General features: G+C 40.7%; 1 protein-coding gene across 1 annotated transcript in view; it reads left to right on the top strand.

The window, feature by feature from the left end:
- LOC127584024 (transmembrane channel-like protein 3) overlaps positions 1-15570 on the top strand; it is a 40954-nt gene that overhangs the window by 15964 nt on the left and 9420 nt on the right. Inside the window, exons 8-18 of the mRNA XM_052040540.1 lie at positions 727-874; positions 1288-1331; positions 1436-1583; positions 1665-1774; positions 3108-3186; positions 5284-5505; positions 6818-6946; positions 7033-7100; positions 12306-12434; positions 14113-14223; positions 14318-14443. Of these exons, the coding sequence (XP_051896500.1) occupies positions 727-874; positions 1288-1331; positions 1436-1583; positions 1665-1774; positions 3108-3186; positions 5284-5505; positions 6818-6946; positions 7033-7100; positions 12306-12434; positions 14113-14223; positions 14318-14443 (1314 nt within the window). The remainder of the gene's footprint in view (positions 1-726; positions 875-1287; positions 1332-1435; positions 1584-1664; positions 1775-3107; positions 3187-5283; positions 5506-6817; positions 6947-7032; positions 7101-12305; positions 12435-14112; positions 14224-14317; positions 14444-15570) is intronic.

The raw sequence follows: 15570 nt of genomic DNA on the forward strand, positions 1-15570 counted from the left end.
GCACCTGTGCTCATGTATACCTGCATCTCTCTCTTTCTAACCTGGAACTTTGCTCATGTGGAGCCTGTTTTCCCTACAGTTAATATCTCCCCAGGCCTGCAATATGGTGAGTAGGAAGCACATTACCAGCCAAAAGCACAGTCCAGAATGGTCACTGTGTTGTGCTCACGCCTAACATAGACAACGGACTCCCTGTAAATGCAAGCTAGAGGCCTAAGTTTGGCTGGTGCAGTCAGTACCCCCTGCATTTCTAAACCGGAGCTGGCTGCAGCCCAGCACACAGACCTGAGTGAGACCACTACACACCTCAGCCTTCAAAAGATACTCATCTGAAAATGGAACTGGGAAGAGCAAGTGTTCGCTTCCCTATCCCACAGTCAGACCACCTGATCCACTCCCAGCTCATACCTCCAGCCTGCATTCCGTTGTTCCACACTGTCCTGTGGGTGGGTGTGACACTGACTGCAGCCTGATCTTCCCATATCAGGAGGTGCTGATTCCTCATCTTCCTTGATGGAAGTGAAGCATAAGGCTCAATGTTTAGGTGTTCTCAGGCCTCAATATTCAGGAGTGACGGTCACTTTTTAATTTCCAAGTCTCTGTGTTTGTACGTGTGCATTTATATGTAACTAGTGACAGGGTGCGCGTGTGTCTGTGTGTCTGTTGCTTGAGGGTGGTATGTGCTTGAATGAAGATATCCTGCTGTTCTTTGACTTTGCTTCTTAGAATGGCAAAGAACTCCAGGCTGAGCATGGCCAGTGCCTCTGATGAGAACTACACCTTCTGCTGGAAGGTCTTCTGTGCCTGGGATTACCTGATCGGAAATCCAGAGGCTGCAGAGAGCAAGACGGCCGCCGTCATCAACAGTATCAGAGTAAGCAGCTCCTAATAAATATCACCCCATGGAAATATGTGGTGGAATTTTAAGATTTTACAATCTCTACAATTTGAAGATCTTGCCTGTATTCTTAATTAATCCCACTCCCCCACTCATTTCCCACAGTCTGCACATTGTTCTGTCTGCTTCCACACCCTTTCAGGAAGGGCATCCTGGAACACAAGCATGTGCTGAATTAAATATTTCTCTTTATGTCCTGCATTGGTACATCCATGAATCACTTTAAATCCATCTCCTCTGACCGTCTGGCAGTGGCAATGTTTTCCACTAAATTACTTTAGAGAAAGCTTCCCTGTTCACTTGATGCGATTTTGGAAAGCATCCAGATTTGATAAATGCCTCTGCTGATCAGTAACTGGGTTAACACAGGACATACATTTCTTTTTAAGGAAGCAATTCTGGAGGAGCAAGTGAAGAAAAAGGATAGAAGCCTGTAAGTATTAGCAGCAGGGTGAAGTAGAACCCATACTTGAGCAAACCAAGAGCCCAGTAGTAACTCAATCAAAAATAACTCATTTCATCCTAATGTTTTTACAGGGCAGTGATTATAAGTTTAAGGATTCTTGCCAATATTCTGGTGCTTCTCTCATTGGCCGGGAGTATTTACATCATTTACTTTGTCGTTGATCGCTCACAGGAGTTGGAACGCACTAAGATCGAGTTGACGCTCTGGGAAAAGAATGAGGTACACATTTGTCCTTGAGGCCGTTCCAGGCAGAAACACTTATTGCAGAATGCACTCACTCACTGTCTGGTTTGTGTTTAGGTGAGCGTTGTTGTTTCACTCATTACCATGATCGCCCCTTCTGTATTTGAACTGGTGGCTCAGCTCGAGATGTTGCACCCCAGAACTACACTGCGCTTCCAGCTCGCCAGGTACGTCCTCACTTCCCAACCCCACCTGCTGTTCTCATTCACTGCTGACTGAACCGCTTGATAGTGTGGACCTAGTCACCAGTGGCGATATTGTTCAAGCAGTGAATTCTGCTTCACTTTGTGCTACTGTGAATTGAGGCTAAGACACATTTAATTGTACCTGGATGCAATCTGTGTTCAGGCAAAATCCCACAACGTGGTGAGGACACCACCTCCTGTGAACTTGTGTAGAGCAGAGGAGATGGGGAGCTGAGGAGCCATGTCAAATATCATCTGTACTGTTCACCATTAAAGAAAGCTGGCTGAGATAATAGTACAGAAACTTTAGACTCTTAACTTGGACTGTGATCTGATTTTTTATTCCTCTCTAAAAGGTAAAAGATTCTTGTCATAACGCAGAAAAGTGCTGGAAATACTCAGTAGATTGGGCAGCATCTGTGGAGAGACAAACGGTTAATATTTCATGTTGATCTCATCAAAAAATTGGTAAAAGTTACTCAGTGGAGCAGGCAGATTAATCCTAACGTCAGATAATTAGCCATGCTAAAATAGAAAGCTACTGGAAACATTCAGTAGCTCAAGCAGCACCTGTGGACAGAGAAAGAGAATTAATGTTTCAGATCAGAGACCATTTCCTGTTTTTATTTCACATTTTCAGCATCTGCACGTTTTGATTTTTAACAACCATTCTAGTCTCACATTTTTAGCATTCAATATTTTTACTCTTTCCTGGTGAATTTCAGATTCATTCATATCCTCCTCATTCACCAGCCTTTAGCACCACCACCACTTGTGTCACTCAGTCTGCCCCGGTCCCTACTCCACCACAGACCACCTCACTGTTGTGCCCCTCCTTTCTCTGCAACTTACACCTGTCTCATTTATAGCTTTTCCCAAATCTGATCAAAGTTCATCGACCTGAAACATTAACAGGAGATGAATGAAATCTGAAATTCACCAGAGAATTAGAGAAGAAAAGCATTGAATAACAGAAACATGAGACCAGAATGGTTGAGTGACAACCAAAATAGACTGCAGATGCCAGAAATCTGAAATAAAAACATAAAGTCATCATGGACCTGAAACGTTAATTCTCTTTCTCTCTCCTGGATGCTGCAGAGTGTTTCCTGCATTTTCTGTTCTTACTTCAGATTTCCAGCATGTGTATTTTGTTTTTGGACTAAAGATTCTTGTTACTTTCTTGCAACATATGGAGATTTTACTTCCATTGCAATTTATATTTTCTGTTAGTGTAAAAGGCATTTGGCATGATTTGTGAAACATGGTGTTACTTTCACTTTTGACGTTAATTTCCTGTCTGTTCCGACTGCAGGGTGCTGGTGTTGTACTTAGGCAACCTCTACAGTTTAATCATTGCTCTGCTTGACAAAGTGAACAGTATGAGCATGTCGGTAAGATTTAAACTTTAAAAACACTTGTATTTCCAACAGGGTATTTGATTGAGGGGAACAGTGACTTAACCCTGAGGGGTCTTTTCAGCACTAAAGTGAAAGATCATCTTCAGTGAGGCAAATCCTCACACGGCCCTTCCTCTCCACAGGATGTAGAAGGAACAGGATCTGTATACTTCTCTCAATAACTACAGCCTACCCCTGCTCATTACAAGTTACCATGAAACAAAGTATGCTCAGAAAAAAGAAGCTGACAACTGCAGGTGTTGAGATGATGGGAACAGCCAGATCAAGTGGGTGGCTGTGGACATGGATTTGTATGGGCAGGGAGATTAAGGAAGGAGGGGAGGGCTGTGAACCTAGATGACAAAGAGTTGAGATGAAGATGGAAGTCATTCATTGAGGAAGATGAGGAAAGAAATCGGTGAAGATATCTTGAAGAGAGTTTTATAATGGTGTCTGGGTGATAGAAGTCAAAGAACTTAAATGAATGATAGAGAAATGGGGGGGCTATGTGGGAGGGAAAGATTAGATAGATATTAGAGCAGGATAAAATGTCGGCACAACATTGTGGGCCGAAGGACCTGTACTGTGTTGTAATGTTCTATGTTCTAGAAGTTAGAGGGGTGGAATGAGCGCAGATGCTCAGAGAAAGATTCTAAGCTTTCATGTTCTAACTACTTTCTGAGGAAAATCCAATGCTGTCATTTGTTCTCAGGAGTAGCCTCAGTCTGGGTGTCAGAGTTACCAATTCACCAACCAGTGAAAGAAAGACCTCCTCAAATGGTTCTGCCTTCCACTGTTAGATTCTCCCCTCCCCTCCACCCCCACTCTTCCCTATATTATCATAAGGACCATATTTTCAAAGTAGGGTGTCCCCTGATATTATAGAGGGGTTGCTTTTCTAGAAAACCATCCCTATCATGATTTTCTTAATGCAAATCCTTTATTCCCATTGAATCCCATGTTTTAAGTGGAGATGTGTTCATATGGGAAGTTTCTCCCTCAACAGTAATGCCTCCACGGGTGCACTCCCCATGGTCAGGGGAACTCTGATTGCATTGTAGGCAAAAGAGAAAGGGTGGTTGTTTTAATTAACTAGAATTGGATGTTACATTGTCTGAGAAAGTATCTAGAGAAGAGATTGTATGTACATGTTATCTAAATGTGTTAAATTCTTAAGACATGTCTTGAGAATTTGACATTTATAAAAACAGTAGGCAAGATCAGTCAAATTAGAATGCTTTTAACCGTTTGCTTTCTCGGCTTGTGGGGTTTTCACCATTTTCTGCACTTTTATGCCATTGACTTGTCCCAGTGCAAATTCCAGATATTATGCTCTAGCTGTAGCAGTGGTTGGAAGTTCAGAATGGTAGGAGAAATGGGTATTCAAGGAATCCAGCAGTAAGATCAGCAGGGACCATGATAGAACTATAAACCAAGCATCATTACACACTTTTGTTGACTTGCTGGGATCAATGAATTTAATCTCATGGTGACAGCCATACTCAATGTTAGTGTTTTTGCTTCTCAGTTGGGAAGTTGTGTGTTCAAGCAGCCCAAGTATCTGGTACACTGCAGAACCACAATGCACCACTGAATATCCCATCTTTTGGATCAGAAGTTAAACTGAGACACTGTCCACCCTGTCAAGTGGTCATACATGATCGAAATAGGGCACAAGTCCCCACTAATATATACTATTTAAAAAATGTTACCTCAAAATTCGTCCCAAATAAATTACTCTACTCTGAAATATTTTACAATTACATCCTTCTGAGGGCATAATTACCTGATTATTAACACATTGCTGTTTGTAATGCGATGCATAAATTGGCCACTTTTAATAAATAAATAATTGGCTGTAGAGCACTTTGGTATAACCTGAGGTTGGTGCAGTGGTTACAAATGCATGTTCTTTGTTCTATTAGTATTGTTTGAAGTAGCTGTAACTTAAAATGGAATAAACCTGAGGCAATAAATATATTCTGAACCTTAAATGTAGTTTGAACAATTAATAAATTTTAAAATGCAGTAATGAACCAGTAATGTTTAATCTAAGCTTAGAATTTCCTTGTGTCTGAACAATTCTCACAGGATAATGCTAATGACACGGGCACATCATTTTTGGCAACCAGAGCCCTTCCAGAGGAGGAGAACCTCTCGACCATTGTACCTGACATCAGGCTGAGGCAGAACATCACGTTCAGCTCAGGAGACAACAAAACAAAACCTATAACCAAGTTTAATAAGACGGCTATATACGATTACAACATTCTGTCACAACAAGATCAATGCTGGGAAACCTATGTAGGACAGGTTTGTAAACAACACTTTGCATTATTCTGTGCAATTTTGCATTAGAACAACAAGGTGACTTAATGAACATTGAGCACCTCCATGACTTCCGTGGCCAATTGTACTGGCTGTGTTCCTGTGGTTTCAGCGTAAGATCTCCCATTGAAAACTAACCTTCCCCAGATTCGCACCATTTGCCCATACTCTGGGTATACAACCTTCACAGCTCAATCAGAAAGCAAACTGAATACATTAATCATGATTGTGAAGCAGAATTTCCTCCTGTCTCCAATATATTTATAACTTATAACTGAAAGTGTTAAAAGACAATGAGTAAAATACATCTGATCTTTCTCTGAGGTTTTGCTCCTAATTGTTTCCTGCAGATTAATTTTCATTTCCTACAAACTCCGGGATAATACTGGAGAGTCTGGAGCTCTACTTGGACATAGGTTGAAGTACAGTCCAGATCACAGTTTTAAAAGTATGGAAGCTTCAGGTTCCATTTCATACTAATTCTGGGACCCTGAATCCAGCTCCCAGTGGAAAAGCCGCAACACTGGCAAAACTGGCAATCACATTCAGGGTATGGGATGGTGACAAAATATCACCCTTATGCAGCAGTTGGCATTCCTGAGGTTGGCAGTGAGATCCATGGTTGGACCATTATGACGTGTGACCAAGACAACTTTGTATTGTTGTCTATAATCAGAGATGCTCCTATCCTCAATAATAACTTCAACTTTAACACATTTAAAATAACATAAACACATTAAAACAAACGTTGGAAAAAACCTAAGCCAGACAACACTGGTAGTGGGAAGGGGAAGTAATAAGCATTTCAGGAGAATGAATTTGATCAAAACTGAAAGAGATTAGAGATTTAACCTCTTGTATCATGTTCAGAGAGACATGCAAAATGGGAAGGTGAAGAGAGAAGCAAAGGAAAGAATTGCGAATAGGGTGAAAACCTGGACTTTTATTACGTAACAAAAGGGATGATTCAAGGCAAATGAAAGTGTTAATTGGACAAGTAGTGGGTCTAGAAGGCAACCACAGAATCGCTGCCATCAGCACTGTTCGTAAGTCTGAGTCAAGGCCGTCAAGGTTCCTTGCTCAGAAAAGGGTTCACTCCATCACATGCTAATAAAGTTAACAGAAAATCTGCAGTAAAAGTTATATGTTGAACATACTAAAAGACAGTCACCATTATATCGCATTAATGGGTGATTCCATAGGGCCAATTCATTTCATTTCTGCAGTGAGCTTGCCATGTAAAGCTCTGTACTTATATTAAGCAGGACCTAAAGAGAAGGGCTTTTTCTATCTTCAGGAGATGCTGAAGCTGTCCATTATTGACATGCTTTTCACTGTCGGCAGCATTCTGCTCATTGACTTCATCCGTGGGCTCTTTGTTCGATACTTAAGTGACTGTTGGTGCTGGGATCTGGAGAATAAATTTGTGAGTATTGTACAGATTTAAACTTTGCACTATTTTCATGAATTTTCTGCACCACATTCTCATTTTTTATTTAAAATCTCTTACAGCCTGAGTATGGAGAGTTCAAGATAGCTGAGAATGTTCTGCATCTGATATACAATCAGGGGATGATATGGTATGTTGCAAAACTCAAATGGGGTAGTTTATTCATATGATTTAATGGACCAAATAAATTCACATCCAGACAGAGGAATGGGAAGTAGTTATTCAGCCCGAAGTCTGCTCTGCCGTTTAATCTAATCTTTGGAATATCTGTCCTAGGGAACTGAGTCAATTAAAATGTACTCAATGCTGAGACCGATTGACTTTCAAACTACAGGTGAATCAAGGGTTATGGTGACTGGGCAGGAACGTGAAGTCAAGACAAGAACAGAACAACCATAATCTTGTTGAATGGCGGAGCAGGCTGAAGAAGCTTTATGTTCTCTTGTCAAGTTAAATTGAGTTTATTGTCACATGCATAAGTACAGTGAGGTACAGGTACAGTGAAAAACTTGCTTGCAGCAGCATCACAGGCATGTGGGTTCAGACAACACACATAACATAAGTTATGCATAAATTATACAAGACATTGAAGAGAAAAAAAATACTGTGCAAAACAAGATGTTAGTACATAAAAGACACAATCAGAGACAAGTCCATGGTAGTGCAAGAGGTGGTCCGTAGTGTTACGCTGCTGAGATAAGATTAGGGTTGTGCAGGTCAGTTCAACAACCTGATTGCTGTTCTACTATGTGTTTATAGCTGATTTGCATCAAAACATTGAGAAGGTTGACAGTTTCTACTGATGTAATCTAAGGTATAAGTCAGTTGTTATACTCTGAAGCTGAACGTGAGTGTATTTAACGATGTTACCAGTGATATATCCTTAATCAGCTCAATAGAGTGTGTGAGTGCAAAGGCAGAAAGCGTCTGGGTTTGATAATTAACCCTACAGCAGAGGCCAGGGCTCCCACCTAGTGATGGTTCTTTTCCAGAGCAGGGCTCGGCAAACTCACCTCTTCACCAAATAGAATTACTGTACCATTTTACCCTCACTGAAGTTAAAGCTGCACCACATTCAGTGTGATATTGTAACCCACATGATAGAAGTAAAATACGACCCTTGACTGGGGCACTCCTTTTTTGTTTGATTGATGTTTGGTCATTATGTTTAAGATTATGAAAAGCAGAAACATATCTTCAGTAATCATGGACTCATGATTAAGTGTTGGACATTTAGAAAAGAGGATGGAAGTTTCTCCAGTGAAAATAGTAAGCATCCAGGATTTACTTCCAAGCTTAATGGTTGAGACAAAAGATATCAATACTCAATATTAGTTTGGAAAGGTGGAGTAGGGAAAGGCAATGTAAGGAGAAGGGGATGGGTTAAGTGAATTTGATCTGGGATGTTTGATGTGAGTGGGCTATTTTGGGAAAAGATCCTTTCTTGAGGTTCTGAGGAGGTGGCCATTCCCCTACTCTGCCCATTCAATAAGATTATGACGAACATGGTCTGGGTCTCTGCTCTACATAACCCTTAAGCAAACAGCGCAGTTCAATGTAGTCAAACCACACTCATGATTCAGCGGTTTAAACCACCTGGAGCATGGTGGAAGAAGTCATTTTTATTTTGTGCACTCAGCCACTAAAGGGTGTAATAGCAACAGGATTACAACGCAAGACCCACACGGGGCCATAAACATGCCTAACAACTGGGTGATGTGGAACTGTGCGCACTTGCTGAGGAATTTGGCAAAATCAGCACTAGTGTTCGTCACGAGCAACTCTGGGACCACTTGTAACAAAGGTCTTCCTCAACTTTGAATTTGTTATTTGTGATAAATAAGCATCCTTAGAAATGTTTCCATCCACGTTGAATTTGCATCCAATACATTCATGATCATTTATCCTATAAATGGACCAAAATCCCCTCGCATGTTCAATCAAGGACCGTGTACTAACAGGAGCTCCTGGTGGATTCTTGCATGTTCTTGACATGGCTTACATTCCTTTAGCAGCCTCTAACTGCCTGTCTATTTCTGGGCACCAGATAAAACTTCTAGAAACTTGCTAGATGCCTGAATATCATTCATGCAATTCCTGCAGGATAATTGCTCTTTCTCGTGGCTGAGCAGCAACAATAATTTCCTGAAGAATCACACTTTTCTGACTGCTTAGCTCATGCCTTTTTCTGTAATATACAACATGTCTATTCCCCTTCCTACGTATAATGGATGTGTTCATCGAGCTGGGCGAGGGTGAGGCTCCATCAGTGGTTGTGACTGATGCACTGACCATTTATTCCAGCAATGGTGTATCCAATACTGGTGTCTCACATGAAGATGTGGCAACTGAAAGTCAAGACAAGAGCGTCTGCATTCTGAATATACTGTCTGCTCTTGTACTCCAGAACTCAGTCATTTGTGAGCAGTATTAATGTTAATCACTGCACTCTAACTGAGGCCCCAATAGAGATATCCCCTTGGACTTACCAATAGTATCCTACCGAGGCACAGGGCTGTGGCAATAGCTTCACTGGATTATCATGAGCAAGGATTGGGAATTCTGCAGCTCCCACTCTCAGAATGTAGCTTCATACTTCCTGTCCATTTCCACGTTGTCTTCTGATTCAGGAACATGGCTGAAAGTCCCAATACTTTGCTTAAACAAGGCAGGAATGCTCATAGAAGTCAAGGTGTCCAATGTAGGTCTTCATATGTGTCGTTAGTTGGACTAGATGCATCTAATACTGCCCGAACCTTGACCTTAAGTGTATAGAGTCTTTCAGCATAGATGGACTACTTCTGCAGCAACAAACTCACACCCAAATGTACATCAGTTTCTCAAAATTAAACTGCATCTTTTAGATTCTCTTGTTGTACCTGTTCTGTCTGTCCAGTCACCAAGATATTATTCAGGTACCCTCTGATACCTGGCATACCTTGGATCAAGTTATCTGTTGTCCTCTGGAAAATGCCTGGAGCTGTTACTGTCCCATCTGGGAATCTGCCACATTGGAACTATCCAAGGTGAGAATCATTATTTCTTTGAATCTTTCTATAACTCTGTCCGTGGCTTATCTTGCACTGTGAATATTTCTTCACTTAGCTGAGCATATAAATTAGAAGTAAGGTTTATTTTCGACCTTTGCTCCTCTATTGATAGTTATCTTTAAAATTGCCACAAATTCTAATGGTGGCATCTCGGGGAAAGATTGGCGCAGCCCAATCAAAAAACTCACTTTCCTGTGTCCTACAGTATCTTCAACTAGCTCCAGCCTTTTCCTTCAAGTCGTACTTTGAACGCCTGAGGTTAATATTCTTCTAATCTTGAATCTTGGCTTCCTTATCTTGAATGCTTCCAAGTTCATTGTAGAAAATCTCTGGCTATTTATCACACCCCAAATGAGCCTCATCTTTGATAGCAGATCCAGCCTATCGAATTGGATCTGTGACCCGGGACAACCTGTAAAGGGAGCTTTGCTTCACTTTTATAACTTCCTTCTCGAACTGTACACATCCCTATTGCCTTGATCTTTCCCTCAGTGTAAGTATGAAGGAAGCCTGATGATTATTTGCAGTTATTTCCTAGTAAACACATATTGTGGCAGCTTTCTCTGTTCCACAACTCCAGAGAAAGAAAGCAAAATACTCAAGACAGGCAAGACTCCTGAAACAATCCTATTTTGTCCTCGCTCATTCTCATTACCAATGTTAAACAGCGCTGCTCGATATATTCAAACAGGAAATACAACACATGTGATTTAGCGCAAAAAAAACAAACTGCTGAAGGAACTCAGTGGGTCGAGCAGCATCTGTGGAGGGAAAGGAATTGCTGATGTTTCAGGTCAAAAGTCTGCATTAGCCATATACAGCTCTATATAAGAGGCCATTTATATTTTGTGCACTCATCCCCTAGAGGGCATGGATAACCACAGGATTCAACATCCTTTCTCCAATTGGATCCTTAAAGTGCCTTTACATTAGGATATCATACCCTAGACTCCTCATAGTGGAAAATTTCTGTCTCAGCCTTGAATACACTCAGCGTCCACAACTTTCCAGGTTAGAGAATTACCAGATTCACAACCCTTTGAGAGAAGAAATTCCTCTTCATTTCTGTCATAACGCGGGTGACCTCTCGCCTGAAGCTGTGTGCTCTAGTTCTAAATTCCCCCACCAGAGAAATCACCCTCTGAGCATCTATCCTGTCAGGCTTCCTTGGAACCTTGTGTCAGTTAAGTCATCCCTCACTCCTCTGAACCCCAGTGAATATAAATCAAATCTACTTAATCTTTCCTCATAAGATAACCCCTTCATCAATGGAATTGATTTATGAATCTCCTCTTTGCCTCCTCCATGGAAGATATATCTTTTCTTAAATGAGAAGACCAAAACAATTCCTACAATTGTGGTCTCACTAGAGTCCCATGTGGTTGCAGCAAAACCTCCTTACCATTATAATTCACTTCTCTTGTAGTAAAAGCAAACATCCCATTTGTCTTCCCAATTACTTGCTGTACCAGTGTGCTAATTTTCTGTGCTTTGTGTACAAGGTCATCCAAATCTCTCTGAGAACCTGCATTTATGAGTCAAATAATTCAAATAATACTGCTTACCTATTCATCTCACCAAAGTGGATAACCTAACATCAGTCATAGTTTTGCCCAATCATCAACTTGTTTATAATCTCTTTGTAGACTTGACCTTCTTCTAAATTTACTACTTCACCAATCTTTGTATCTCCAGCATGCTTTGATACAATATACTCAGTCCTTTCAACCAAATCATGAATATGGTTTGTAAACAGTTAAGACCCCAGCACTCATCTCCATGGCACCCCACAAGTTACAGTTTGCCAAGCTGAAATGGCACATTTAGGCCTGCTCCCTGCTTTCTCTCAGTTAACCAATCTTCTATTCATTGCTTATATATTATAATAAGCCTTGTACAGTAACCATCTACAATGTACCTTATCAAATGCTTCTTAGAAATCCAAATACACTATCTAATATCCACTGAGTCCCCATTGCTCACCATTCTAGTTACATGCTTAAAGAACTCTACGAATTTTGTCAAACACCATTTCTCTTTCCTAGAACCATGTTGGGTCTCCCTAATCATTGCTTAAAAGTGGATTCCAGCATTTTCCCAATGAAACATGTTCCACTGACTGTCCTACAGTTCCCTGCTTTCTCTCTCCTTCCTTTCTTGAAAAATGGTCACGAATTCTAAAATATTGACCTATCTTTTCTCTTTGCAAAAAATGATTGAGCTGGTGTGCATTTCCAACGTAGATCTCTAGTATTTGATTGAACTTTTTTATCTTCATTCATTAGGATGGGTGCTTTCTTCTCACCTTGCCTTCCAGCATTCAATGTTCTCAAACTGATTGGCCTGATGTATCTCAGGAGTTGGGCAGTGTTGACTTGCAATGTTCCACACCAGCAAGTATTCCGAGCTTCAAGGTCAGTTCATTGCACATAGCTCTATGTTCAATGCCAATTAATCATAATGTACTGGGTTACTTATCCTCTAAGTGTGTTTAATTTTAAGCTATCAGGAAACCACTGGCTTAGTTAGAACACCACAATGCTGTGGCACTTTGTGATCAATCAGTTGTTATGTGTTAAAATAAACTTCCTCTTTAAAGTTACTTTCTAATTCCTTTGTCTCTATAATATTTTTCAACTGTGTTTCTTACTCTTCTGATACAAGAGTAAGAGTGAATGCACATGCTTCAATTTACCTGGATCTCCGTGAACATTTTCCGGTGAAAGTTCGGTGAAGCCATGTAATGGATAATTCCTCTATCCCAACAGGGGGAGTCATGCTTCCAGATTTCAGTAAGATTGCAGTACCGTAGCCCCGATTACTTTCTCTTGGAGTTGGGTTCAGTGCTAGGCACTTCCCCAGATATTTCCTCATGTGCTTCAATTGGGGAAGATTTAATTGGGGAAATTTGGAAGTGGGATAATGGATGGGAATTTTCTTGAGGGTGCACTGGAACTGTGACAGGAATTCTGTCTTACCACAGGTTGATGTAACATCAGGAAAATTCCAAGCAACTGTCTCTGGGAGAATAATTTATCAGCGATAGACCAGCCACTGGTCAGCATCTAGTTAATGTTGTTAACAACCAGTAATATATACCATAGTCAACAGCAACTATATTATGAATTAGCTAGAATTATCCACCTTTTTTTTAACTTAAAATACAAATATTGGTGCAAAAAGTTTAGGGACAATGGGGTGAAATTATCTTATCTCACAATCCCAACATTCATATTTCTTTCTCTTTCATCCTCTGATAACTTCCTCTCCTCCTGTTTACACCTCCTCCACACATCCCTGGCCCTCTCCCACCCTCCTTCAGACAGCACCACCACCATGTGCGTCACCCAACCTCTCCTGGTCTCTATCCAATCACACCCCTCTTTTATTATCTCAGCCCTCTTCCCTTCTCTCCAACTTTACACTCGTTTCATTTCTAATTTTTCCCGTCCTGATCAACTATCAACCTGAAACGTTAACTCTTTCTCTCTCTTCAGATGCTGGCTGACCTGCTGAGTATCAACAGCACTTTTCGTTTCAATTTCAGATTTCCAGCATCTGCAGTTTTTTTCTTTATGACAATTCTACACTTATTGTGCTATAGGACTCTGTACTCAAGAGAAGGGGATAACATTTCTTTGACATGAAATTTATTTATTTTGATACTTGTCCTTCAACTCTGTGCTGCTTATACAAAACAAATCAGCCTCTATGTTCTACAGTTGGTATTAATATCAATTATCTGTATTTCTTACCAGAATAAACACTGAAGGTTTGTGGTGACCAGGTGATTAAACAGGTACTGAGGGCTCTGACTACTGCTTGCTGAGAATGGCTCATGGAGATGAGTTCATGGACACCATCCTCCCAGTTTGCAGCCTCAGCAGTGAACAGTGGAGAACTGGGTGCAGTGTTAACTGAAAATTGAGATTGATGTGAATCAAAAACATTAACTTCCTCACACTGTCCTTCAACACACACCGTCACTGAGGTACACTCTGTACTAGGCGTGGCACCTCCACATTACTACCCCAAGATATAGTGTGTGACATACACTGAGGACGTTTTGCTGTTCTGTGATTTTTCTCCCAGGTCTAACAACTTCTACCTAGCCATGACCTTGTTCATGCTTTTCTTGTGTATGCTGCCAACTGTCTTCGCTATAGCAAGGTACAGACCGTCCCCGAGCTGTGGGCCTTTTAGGTAATATACTTTAAAATCATGTTGTTCTCAAAAAGAATGTTTTAATAAATACCATCAAGGCAATATTAATTCAGATTTTGGATTTTTTAAACAGCGGCCAAGATAAGATTTATGACATTGTGTCTGAGACAATAGTGAATGATTTCCCTGGCTGGTTCAACACAGTGATGAGTTATGTCACTAGTCCTGTGGTGGTTCTACCTGCTCTGCTCCTGCTCTTGTAAGTACAAACATCTCTGAGGATCTTGCTGCATCCAAGGCCCTTTCAGAACATTTAAAATTCCCTGAGTTTATTTGTTATTGGATGAGAACAAAAGTGAATTTCAACTAAAAAGCAACAGGGAGGATTATTAGAAGCAATCTATTGTAATGTAACATTTGCAGTTTCTATTTTGTTATAAACAGGAAGGGAGTAGAAGAGACTTGCACTTCTATCACACATTTCAGTACTTCAGACTGTTTCAAAGGTGTTACAATCATGCATCACTCCTGAAGTCAGCCTTTGAATACAGGAAATGCAATGAACCGTTTGTATACAGTAAAGTTCTGCAGACAGCAATGAAACAAATGACCGGGTTATCTAGGTGTTCAGGCATCACTGAAGAATAAATATTGGACATGACATGAAAGGGGAGATGTGGCTTTGACCTAACTTCTCATTTGAAAGATGGCATCTCCAACACTGCAGCTCCCCAGCAGTATTGCACTCGGTGTTCAGTTCCTGTTTGGGTCTCTGAGATTCAGCTGCCAAGTTAAGTGTATTTTTATGACTTGCTTTGTGCAAAATGAATTTCAATTACAGATGGTATTAATTAGTGGCAGAATAGTAAATACTGCAGCAGTGTTATGGGCTGTATATCAAAAGTAAATAAGCATTTTAATAAGATTTCCATTAGGGCACTATTGGAGTTTATTGCCACAAGTTTACTCAAAGCAGTTCCCATTGTATGAATGAAATTGTTGGAAGTGTAATGGAAGCTGTATTTACATAAATATGGTTTCCACACATTTCATACAAAGTAACAGCAGTGAAAGGATAGAGATAAACTGCCTGCCATTGTGGGTGGTATCAGTGGGCTGTCTTGCTTCTGTCCACCTGTATCATCAAACTACAGGTACAACGTCAATAGTTTGGCATCCACTTTAGATTCTCTACCACTGTATAGTATTAACACACCTGACAGTCCCCATAAACAAGGTCATACAGCATGGAAAAAGCCATTTAACCCAACATGTCCACACCGACCAGTGGGCACCCATTTGATTTAACCCCATCTTCCAACATTTGATCCGTAGCCTTCAATGCCTAGGCAATTCAAGAACTCACCTAGACACCTCTTAAATGCT

The sequence above is a fragment of the Pristis pectinata genome, chromosome 28, assembly GCF_009764475.1.
Source record: "Pristis pectinata isolate sPriPec2 chromosome 28, sPriPec2.1.pri, whole genome shotgun sequence".
Classification (NCBI taxonomy): Eukaryota; Metazoa; Chordata; class Chondrichthyes; order Rhinopristiformes; family Pristidae; genus Pristis; species Pristis pectinata.